The sequence below is a fragment of the Oryx dammah genome, unplaced genomic scaffold, assembly GCF_014754425.2.
Source record: "Oryx dammah isolate SB20612 unplaced genomic scaffold, SCBI_Odam_1.1 HiC_scaffold_13, whole genome shotgun sequence".
In the NCBI taxonomy this organism is placed as follows: domain Eukaryota; kingdom Metazoa; phylum Chordata; class Mammalia; order Artiodactyla; family Bovidae; genus Oryx; species Oryx dammah.
The window spans coordinates 42,872,424-42,884,472 of NW_024070197.1; the positions used below are offsets into that span (position 1 = coordinate 42,872,424).

The 12,049-nt window shown below is 34.9% G+C and overlaps 1 protein-coding gene across 10 annotated transcripts in view; it reads right to left on the reverse strand.

Moving 5' to 3' along the window:
• Positions 1-564: 564 nt before the first annotated feature.
• Positions 565-12,049, reverse strand: part of CHD9 (chromodomain helicase DNA binding protein 9) — a 219,269-nt gene continuing 207,784 nt past the window's right edge. For all 10 annotated transcript variants that reach the window (XM_040253575.1, XM_040253580.1, XM_040253582.1 and 7 more), the window contains 5 exons: positions 11,604-11,743; positions 11,068-11,289; positions 8,636-8,764; positions 5,017-5,121; positions 565-4,035 (listed from right to left, as the gene is read on the reverse strand). In XM_040253575.1, coding sequence (XP_040109509.1) covers positions 3,160-4,035; positions 5,017-5,121; positions 8,636-8,764; positions 11,068-11,289; positions 11,604-11,743 — 1,472 coding nt within the window. In that variant the 3' untranslated portion in view covers positions 565-3,159. The remainder of the gene's footprint in view (positions 4,036-5,016; positions 5,122-8,635; positions 8,765-11,067; positions 11,290-11,603; positions 11,744-12,049) is intronic.

A 12,049-nucleotide genomic window follows, 5' to 3' on the forward strand; every position in this document is an offset into this window, starting at 1 on the left:
CATCCAACATAGCCAATTCTTCCTCCAGCACTGAAAATATTACCGATCCTCTGGGTAAGCATCAGATGAAGCAGTTGACTTTTGTTTACCTTATTTTACAAAAATGAAAAAAAAAAAAAAAGATTTTCTAAGTATGACAGTATAATTCAATGTGGTCAAGTTAAATGAGTGAGTGATGAGACTCCACTGTTCCACTCTGACAGTGTGAGGGGAAACAAATTTCTTTTGTATTTACAAAAAGAAAAAAAACAGCCAAACACTACAAACAACAGTGATAAATTAGAAAAGCCTCTAAGACCAAGGGAAAAATAGTTACTGATTTCCAAAATGGATTTCTTTAAGAGGTTAGGTGTATCTCTGAGCCTTTCTGGATTTTTAAAGGTCCAGGAGAAGAGAACTTAAGGAAATAATAACATTGTGGGTATAATTATAGCCTGTTTCTGTCTCTTAAAAATTCTTCCAATGTTCACTTTCCTTTTAAAGATTTATGACTAATGTTTCTTTCATAACTGGAATAAACTACATATAAAATAATAGAAGTATTGTCATGTACAGAGGCTGACATCATGGGTAGTCAAAGAATATGTTTAATAAAAAATAATTAACTTCCATTTGCTCTATAGAACATCATAGAAAGTAATTTAATAAATTACAAATGACTTTTTAAGACGTTTGCTCAACTACAGAAAGCAAATTCAGACTACACAAAACACAACTGGTAAATATTGCAAATGTCCAAAAGAAAAATTGGACTAAGACTTGAATCATGAAACCTGAAACAGGGCTATAAATACAAGGCAATAACAGCTATAATTCTTTTAGTAACTACCAACACATACTTGGATATCCTTTCAACTGCAACTTTAGTATTATGTAATTCTACTGATTTCTTTTTTTCTTGTAACCCTTAACTTTACACAACCATGTTTGCGTGTTTTTTTTTTAAGCTGATAGCTGGACAACTTTTCCCCAATCAGTACTAGATAGAAGTATCTTGAATCCCAAGAGAATGTTTAAAGTTAATATTAGCCTTAATGCTTTGAAAACTGCAACTGCCTTTATTACATAGAAAGAGAATCACTAAGATGTTAACCAAATTCATTTGATCTAATTAGGAAAATACTTTATCTCATAAATTTGATATAAATTAGATTTTACTGACAAGATCTAGGGTTTTTTATTTCCCTTTTAAACTGGAGACAGAAAGGAATGAAGATCATGTGGGCAGGACTAGAGGGAGAGAAGGGAAACATGGATGGTGCTGAAATACTCCACCGGCAACCTAAGTTAACTGTGTTTGAAAACTTTGGCTATCTCATAGGTGTATTCTAGTTAAACAAAAGTGCAATACTGCAAAGGGAAGATACTAAATATGTAATATATCATTTTCATGATGAAGAATTACTACCCACTTCTCCTGGAAGGGCATTATAGTGACTATTGCTAAGACATTGCATAAAGGACTATCAATTCAAAGTACTATTTTGGGAAAATACAAAAATCAATACAATCCCAATGGAACTGATATAATTTTGTAAGTACATGTAACACTGTCTCTCTAATAAGGGATTATTTTACATACAGAAACATAATTTACTGGTAAAGGTCTTGGAAAATCTAATATAATTGCTTAATTCCTGACAAAGCAATAGAGTTGTATCAAAACAAACTGAAAGTTAATTTTTCTGTGGGAGAGAAGTGGGGTAGTTTTCCCCCTAGCAAAGTTTGTCACTGACTTATTTATTTAAGTACCAGAACAATGCTTATCTCTCCTTTGGATGTAAATGATATTTTATAACCAATTCAGCTCTGTTTTCAATGTATATGAAGGTGAACCTGGACCTCTACCTTGTCAGAATAATAGCAGCTTTAGCAGGAGAAACTGTATCATAAATCAAATATCAGACAAATTTTACATGGTAAAGGGTTCTAAGAAATTGATCAGAAACCTTAGGCTTCCTTTTTTTGTGGTTTACAGGAATAATGGATATATTTTTTGAGATTATTAAAAGTGCATTTTCAAAATGGGCAACTCAGTATATTTAATATAAACTGATAACCCAACACTGATTCTGGGTCAACATTTAGTCTGCTTATACCTAGAAACGCAAAATGAATTTAGACTATCTGCATATTACTTTACCTTATTATCTGTTAATTTTGGAATATTTCCATGACATAAAACACAAATAGAAATCTACACAAATAAAGCAAACAAACAATTTCTTTTACATGAAGTATGCTGTGTTGAAAAGTTCTTTTCAGTGGTATTTCATGATTTACCTTTTCTGAACCCTGGAAACAGACATTACTCATCTGAGACATAATTATTTCTAATAGGAGGCCAAACTTTGAAAAGTTAAAACTAAATGTGTCTAGAGGGTGTCAAAGTCACATGACACAGGATTATTTTATGACTTAATTTTACTGATTTTAGAGTTAAGCTCAGCAAAAAGCAAGTCATATTTCTTGCCCGATTAACATGATATATAGGATGTGTTTAAAAAACCCCTGAAAACAAGTATAGAATTAGAAACGAATGTAAACTTCCTAAACTAACTCAGCTGAGGTAACAGGTAGCCAGTTAAATTGGCCGATTGGGAAACTTATTTCTTCTTTAAAACACACTTGTACCTGAATTGGAAATATCAGCAGTGCATCACAACACTAGAGCATTTTCATGTAATTAAAGCAATGGATGGTGATGTAGATTCTACAGCTTTCATGACATTCATTAGCTGCCCAAATTATTGCTGAGTTTTGATCTGTAAATTATAGGTGTCAAGGAGGCTGTAAAACTATATTCAAATTAAATCAGTAATATGCATAAAGTATTCTGTGTTCACTGCAAATATATTAAATATACAACTCTTATTGAGCATAATTTTCATAAAATTAACCCCCAACAAAATTATAATGCCTTTTGTTGTAATTTTACACCTTTATGTATTTGATAGTACATACGAGTTCAGAAACTTATGAATCTTAAGAAATATTACATGCAAAACGTCTCTGAAAGCAGTTTGCACTTCTAAACAAATAACTGAAATGTTCGGTCAGTAAGTTATTGATGCACTCAACACTGGCGTATTTACAATTAATAATTAAAGGGGAAAAAAAAATCCAAAATCAGTTCATAATTTAAGTGCAGTCTGGGAATCAGTCTTCATTACTAGAATCTGAATCCTCGGATGACGATGATGTACTATCAGATCCAGATGAAGCATCGGCTTTCTCTGAACCCTCATCTGTGCTGTTTTCATGGAGAGGACTCGGTTCAGTTCCCCCTTTGTCTTCCTGATCTCTAACTCTGGAATCTTCTTCCTTTACTTCCACAGACTTAGATGAGCCTAAGTCATTGTTTTTGTTTTTCTGTACATCAAAAGTGTTGGACTGAGACAAAGTTGGAATATGAAGATTAAGGCCTGGAGTGAGAAGCATCCCTGGATAAAGAATATTAGATAGTAACAGTGGGTTCAGAGCTAATGGGCTGGCAGCTGCAGCTGTACTTAACGCAGCAGTAGAGGATGCAGGAGAACTCGACACAGAGTTTTCACCGCCGTTCTCAGGGTTTTGGCTCTCTGTCCTTTCTTTTCTCCCTTCTACCTCCTTAGAGTCATTTCCCTTTTTTTCTTCTGTTCCGGATTCTGTCGGCTTTGTCAGGAGCCCTCCCATGCCCAACAGATTTGGCAAGCCAGTCATTCCCGACAGCAGCATGGGGAACATGGCGGCCACATTTTTAGCTTCTCCTCCAGAAGAAAGGCCAGCAGGCATTCCCATCAGCCCTGCAGTCACTTGCAGTGATTGCAAGTTTTGTAGGTTTTGTTGTAAGGCCTGAAGAGTTGTGAGGTCCACACCTGGAAGTAATCCATTGGCTAACAAAGGATTGCCTGAAATACTGGTGGCAGTTGCAGCTGCTGCCGCCGCCGTGGCCTTCGCAATTCCACTTTTAGGTCGTCTCCCTCGCCTGCTTACTTCCTCTCTTACCACGGGACCAGTGAGAATACGTTCATACATACTTTCTGGAAGAAATCCCTAAAAAAAAAAAAACCATCAACAATAACCATTTTAAAATAAAAGCAATAGCTATTAACTTATGATACAAATAAGCCATTAAAAACATGAAACTATTCATAAACTTATTCTGGATTGATACAAAATAACCAATTATGAAAGAGATAACCCAATTTTATCTTATTTTTAAGTAGGGCTTGAAACAGTTCTTCCACTTCTCATTCTATCTTAAGAGAGCCTCTGGTTCTCTTTTATAACTGTGAGGCACAGGTTTGTAAAATAGTTCTGGAAACTGGAAGATCCAAAAAATTGTATTACTGCCATGCCCTTAAATTGTTCACATCACCAGAAGACTAAAGAAATGCCCTTCTAATCTGGAAGAACAGTGTGGAAAGGGACAGAAGTAAGAAATGATTAAAATGAGATGCTTCTGACTCCTTTCTGACTATCACTTTGGGAATAATGGAGATAGAGCCAAGATGGAAAAGATACTCAACGGGGCAAAAATCACTTGGCTCAGAACAGTAGTAGCACCTGCAGACTGGGAAGCACCAAGTCCTGAGTGGAGAACAACCTATGCTACTTTCTTGAAATTCCCCCAAGATTTTCTGGGGTTCAAAACTCCTAGAAGTAAGAACAAAACAAAACAGAACAACCCTCCCTCCCAACAAACAAACCAAAATTCCTAAATTTTAGGAGTTTAGAACCTCTAGATCGGCACTGTCCAACAGAAACAATGTAAACAACGTATGTAACTTAAAATTTTCTAGTAGCCACAATAAGAAAAAGGTAAAATACAAATATGACACCAGTTAGTATACACTGATTCTGCATTCTAATTCAACAAGTATCTGAGAAATCTGCAATATACTCTGTAAAATAAAAACTGTGAACTAAAAAATATTATCACATATTTATGGAATATTTTGTTAATTCTTAACTTAAAATTTAATCTAAGATATAATTAAATGATGTCTAAATTAGTATTCATGAAATACTCACAGACTGCTTAACAACATCTCCCCATTCAGGAGCTACACCATATTCTGCATTTTCTTTCAGGAACCGACACAAATCTTTCAAAGGGGGAGCAAATGCACCTCCAACCTACAAATGAAAAACAGATTCTTAGACACTTAAAAGCATATTAAATGTGAAGACATTTTTTTCTTTTAATCTGTGCTATACAGAGTTTATTTCTTTAAAACACATGTATTCTTTGAACCACCCTGACAATCTTTATTATACTGAAAAGGACTACCACAACCCATAAAAACTATCAATATGCTACATAAACATGCTAACATGAATTTTAGACGTTTCATGTATGTTCCTTGGACAGTAAACTAACTACCATGTACTGTGAAGTTGCTATGTTGGGAGGCAGTGTAACCTTGCTAAGAGTATCCTTTGGAGCCATCAGACTTACCACCTACATGAACTCGGGCAAATCAGTAAATCTCTTTGAGCCTCAGTTTTCTGACCTGCAGAATGGAGATAACAATAATACCTCCCCCATACGGTTTTATAAAAATGAGATAATTCAGCAAAGGGTCTGCTACTGCTGCTAAGTCACTTCAGGGTATGGCACATAATAAATATAAGTTGCTATTATTATATTGCCAAGTATTATGCTAAGGACTTTAAGTACATAATTTATTTTAGCTCTCACTATATCCATTTGAGAATGCATTATTTCTATTTTTCAAATGAAGGAATTAAGCCTCAGAGAAGTTATACAAGCTGCCTAAAGCTAACTAGTAAGTGTCAGGGTCAGCTCTTAAACTCATGTCTCAAAAACCAATGCACTTATCTTTTATGCAAACTGATACCCTAAAAGTTGTATTTGTAGGCATCACTGGAGCTTTTTTTTTTTTGGTCAGGCTGGATGCCAGGCTGAAATGCCAGGCTGGATGAAGCACAAGCTGGAATCAAGATTACCAGGAGAAATATCAATAACCCTAGATAGGCAGATGATACCACCCTTATGGCAGAAATTGAAACAGAACTAAACAGCCTCTTGATGAAAGTGAAAGAGGAGAGTGAGAAAGTTGGCTTAAGGCTCAACATTCAGAAAACGAAGATCATGCCATCTGGTTCCATCACTTCATGGGAAATAGATGCAAAAACAGTAGAATCAGTGGCAGACTTTATTTTCTTGGGCTCTAAAATCACTGCAGGTGGTGACTGTAGCCATAAAATTAAGATGCTTGCTCCTTGGAAGAAAAGCTATAACCAACCTAGACAGCGTATTAAAAAGCAGAGACATTACTTTGCCAACAAAAGTCCGCCTAGTCAAAGCTATGGTTTTTCCAGTAGTTATGTATGGATGTGAGAGGTGAACTATAAAGAAAGCTGAGCACCGAAGAATTGATGCTTTTGTGGTGTTGGAGAAGACTCTTGAGAGTCCCTTGGACTGCAAGGAGATCCAACAAGTCCATCCTAAAGGAAATCAGTCCTGGGTGTTCATTGGAAGGACTGATGCTGAAGCGGAAACTCCAATATTTTGGCTACCTGATGTGAAGCACTGACTCATCTGAAAAAACCCTGATGCTGGGAAAGATTTAAGGCGAGAGGAGAAGGGGACGACAGAAGATGAGATGGTTGGATGGCATCACCGACTCAATAGACATGAGTTTGAGTAAGCTCCAGGAGTTGGTGATGGACAGGGAAGTCTGACGTGCTGCAGTCCATGGGGTCGCAAAGAGTCGGACATGACTGTGCAACTGAACTGAACTGAACCCTGAAAGTATAAAAATAAACATATCCCTTTAAATATTTAAATGATTTCGACCTACCAATTTAATGTAACTTTGGAGTCTAAGGACACTTCTTGAATAATTCCTTTTCCCACAGCTTTTTGAATGAATACATACTATATCTTATTAGGATACAGACAGGGTTTAATGTGGCCAGTTATAATATCTATATTCTTATCTAATTATTTTCTATAGTTTTTACTTAGCCTCTCAATTTTCTGTTGCGATCTCCTTTTTATTATCTCCTTCACTAAGCTCCAGTTTAAACTAGAGGCCCTCTGTATGGTTTAAAGCCTGTAGTCTAGAAACTCAGAATAAAGAAATCTACAAACCAAGGGAAATTAACAGGTCCTTTACCAGGCTACTACAATTAAAAATAAAATTTAGGGTGTTTAATATTAAACCAAGTAAAAATTTCAAAATGGTTCCATTTCCTCAAAACTGGCTAAGACAAATTTATTCATATCTATAAAGGTTAATTTTTGTTATAAGATGAAGTGCAAAGATTTGTAACACAATCTGTGTAAGCACAAAATTTAAGTAAAATGCAACTAAAATGTCATCTTGTTCTTCCCCTAATACATCTGACATCATCTTAATTTACTAACAAAAGCTGAATAAACTTGGGGAAAAAATCAGTATTACTTTTAATGACTTAATACATATAATAATATTAAGATAACTGTTATTTTAAAAATGGTATTCTTCCAATTTCAATACTTCTGGGAAATTAAAATGATTTCATGTATTTTTACACTAGCAGTGAGGTCATTCAACAGAGAGCGAAACAGAAGTAGGGAATTAACTAGGGATCTATGTAGGGTAATTTAATTTGTGAGTGAAGGAGTTCAATGGGAAACTTGATGTTCTTACTTTGAAGGCCATTTCTTTCTTTTTTTTTTTTTTTTTACTTATTGTGCTGCTTGCTCATCAGAATAAAAAACAATAAAAGTGTCAAAGCTATAAACTTACAAAAGGGTGCCTCAACTGTTCTATCATTTACTTTGTGAGGTAAAAGAGACATATACCAATACGTACATAAAACAAAAACAATCTGGGGAAACAAATGTTGAGCCACATTTGATTCAGAAAAAGAAAAACCTGGAAAAACCTAGCTCTTACCATTCATCAATTAGTAAAGCAAGAAGATTAGCAAGGGGTACCATTTGTCTCTAAGATAAGATGTTTTATCTTTGCTTTAAGACATTTGATTTAAGATATTTAATTTCCATCTATCAGAAAATTATGTAATATGCCAATTTTGATAGAAGAAGACACCCCAAGTCCTAACGATGGAATTATCAATACATGATAAATATATATAAATCTGCAATGGCTATGATGAGAATAGTGTTCCCTTTCAGCAGAGTTTCTCAACCTCTGCACCACAGACCATTTTGGATTGGTGTCGTGGGGGCTGTCCTGTGTATTACAGGAGGTATAGCAGCACTCCTGGCCTCCACCCACCAAGGCCAACAGCATCCGGCCAGCAGCTCACCACCTCCTCAACACCCACCTCCTTCATCTAGAGCTAAGACTATCAAAAACGTCCCGATTGCTAAATGTCCCTTGGAGGACAAAGTTACCCCCTTTTGAGAACTACTGCCTTAGACGCAGTGCCCTGGTTCGGTGGCACTGCAAAGATACAGACATATAAAGTAACTTATTTCATTCGACAGCTTAGCCAAAGGTGTGGGATTTGAAATTAGACTGCATAAAATTGTAGTCCGTGTCTTTCCCCTCAAATCTTCTAGATTTAACCCAACTAGGTCTGTTAGAAAATACTGCATAATCAAACAGTGTTCTAGAAACCTCTCACACAGTGCATCAGTATGAAAAATTAACAACAAATATGCAAATACCTTTCTGGCATTTCTTCTGTTAATCAGCTGAACACGTTCTTCTCCAGTGAGACTATTAACATCTAATTTATTGGGGTTTCTGCAGCGATGCCTTTTTTGTTTGGGTCTCCCCTCATGGAGTTGCATTCTCTAAAATATATAGACAAAGAAATAGCTGTAAAATCTTTAACTATGCAAATGGCACAAATAAGCTGATCCAAGTAATTTAACCATGTAAAATTGTAGATATATGGTATATATAACATACAGTAATACAGCTGACCCTTGAACAACATGGGTTTCAACTGTGTAGGTCCACTTATACGTGGATTTTTTTCCCAGTGACTACACAATCCATTGTTGATTGAATCCAAGGATGTGTAACTGAGGGCATGGAAGCTAATTGTAACATTATACTTGAATTTTTGGCTGTGGAGGGTGACATGAGTCAGTATCTCTTAACTCCTGTGTTTTTCAAGGGCCAACTATTTATGTTATATATTTAAGGTATAGTACATACACCACGTTACAATCCTTTTGCTGTAGACATACCACAGTAGCGTGTGAGAGCCAAGAAACCATTAACATCAAGTGCCCTTGGGAAATCATACCAACATTATGTCGTATTCTCTACTCAAACAAATGTGGCTTATGCATTTGTTATAGCAAATGTCTTAAAGTTGTTTTATAACATTGTTATAAAATGTCTTAAAATTGTTTTATAACATTATATAAAACATTGTGATAAAAGGGTTATTTGCAGTGAAAATGATGAATGGCTCTAAGTTTAAAAAAGTAATAAAGACTCCTTTGCAGTAGTAAGAGAAAGCTCTGAGAATCTTCTGAGACGAGAGTATAACTGCCAAAAGGGCAAGGACTTTATATTGTTCACTGTTTTATCTTAAATCCCTTACAACAGTTAACTAGCACATAGCAGTTGCTCAATAAAAATTGACTAAATAAATGAATGTTATTTTCGAACGCATGTACACCTGTGGTGGATTCATGTCGATCTATGCCAAAACCAACACAGAATTGTAAAGTAAAAATTAAAAATAAATAAATAAATTTATAAAAAAAAAAAAAAAAGAAGTTACAGGGTTAAACTAATGATTCTCATTATCTTCAGAATTGCCATACTCATTTTATTATTGCTCATCTTACTGAAATCCTGTACCTTTTAAGAGCTTTATTTGGCTTTTTAATAAAAAGAATTAAGTGGAAGTTTGAGAATTAGTGGCATTTTCTGAAAAAACTAGGGATATGAAAGCCAAGTCTGAGGTTCTTGCACACACACACACACACACACACACACACACACACACACTACAAGTACAGTCACATTCTAGGGACTGGAGCTTTTGTGGTTCTTTTGTATGAAAAAATAAGGCAATTAAATTTTTTTCTGTTAATAAATCACTTTACCTTTATATGGTATCCTTTCATTTTCAAAAGATTTTAATTTACAAATCATCGACTCAGTAAATATTTACAGGGAACTAGATACCATTCTCTGTATCAGAAATTAGGTGCTAAATCCTGGGGCTACAAGGTGAATAGGACACAATCCTTAAGTAGCTCACAGGGTAGGGAACAACATTACTGGGTTATCCAATTAATCTTCATAATGGAGGCAGATAGAGTAAGACTACTAACTGGCATATAGGGGATATGCGACTACTCTTTTACCTTATAAAATACATAGCAACAACAAGGGAGACTGACACAATACCTAGTACATAAGCATCTGAGAGTACAAACTGATATAATACATTTCTTTTTTTTTTTTTTTAATAATACATTTCTATAAGTAAGAAAGCCATATGCCCATAAGATAGTGAGTAGGAAGTATTTACGAGGATAAGGAAAATGCAAATGAATAGACCTAATCTCGTCTTGACTAATATAACCTGTGTACCTGTATTCTTATAAGAACTTAAGAGCAGAGGTTTGGACAGTGGATTTAAGACTTATTAGCTGCGTGGCTTTGCACTATTTAAAATTTCAGTTTCCATTTCTTTATAAAGTTATAACAAGGCCATTCTGATAAAGTTTGGGAGTGTTAAATGAGATAATGCATGTAAGTGCTAAGTATAAAGCCAGGTACAGAGTTAAGTCTCAATAAATGTTTACTACGATCATTTTTATTATTTTAAAATAAACTCCTTGAGGGAAAGGAATGGAGGTTTTATACCTTTGTAACTATCCTTAGGTCTATGATAGTATTCTGTATATGACAGGTGACTTTTATTAAACACATTGAATAGAGAATGAAAAATAGAAAATGATATTATATCATAGGAAAGATGGTCATTAGTTTTTGCTGCTAATCTTTCCTAAATCTTGGGCAGAATACATATTTAATAGAAGTTGGTGAGAATTTATGCTTCATCATTACAGATGTAATCAATCACAGACATAAAATATACTAAGATTTATAAGGTATCACCTACAGGAATAAAAGCTCCTAAATCTTCCACATAACCTGGGTGCTCCTTAAGCCACTTTTCCAAATCCTTTCTCTTCGGTGCATCATCGCCTGCAAGTCTCGTCCCATCTTTAAGGTTAATAACTGGAACAGGAGTTTCTGTATCAGGAATTCCTTGAGGTTGAGTATAGGATAGTGCTGGATTTATCCCTGTAGAAATCTGTGAGGTGGTTAAGCCTAACGTAACCTGTAGAAAAACACCAAATGAAAATTTTATTTCCACGCTTTAGCATTCTGATTTTGGTCCAATGAAGCAGTTCTTTTTGAAGAGAAACAAAAATTGTTTAAAATTTCTTCTAAGTCTTTTAAATTTAAAATTTTCATGAATCTTGGCCAGTGCTGGACTCTACTGAGATACAATCTAAAAAACTATACAGTATACTCCTAATTTTCCAGTTATTTTTATTATTCACAAAAAATTCACAAAGCAGCAATATGTATCTTTACTAGGATGAATTTTGGACTCAAGGATCAGTAGCTTTTAAGCATTACTTTACTTACATGATTAGGTGGTTTATTTCTGTTAAAAAAGAGGATGTCAACACCTTCTACATTCTTCCTCCTTCCCCGCCTTTTTTTGACTACAGGCTGGTTGTCTAATAAAACTCCATTGGCACCAAGGGTTGATTGAATGGGAGTACCTAACAAATTAAAAATGCAAAAGAGTGATAAAAATCTAGTTCTTAGATTAAAAGTAATCACTTTTAGGGGGATGGACTGGGAGTTTGGGATTAACAGTATCATATACAGGATGGATGAACAGTCCTACTGTATAAGCACAGGGCGCTATCTTAGATACCCTGTGATAAACCATAATGGAAAAGTAAGAGTGAGTGAGTGTGTGTAGACAGATATAGACATAGTGACTTACTTTGTTGGATAGCAGAAATTAATACAACATTATAAGTAAACTACACTCCAATAAAACAGAATAAAATAATGAATGC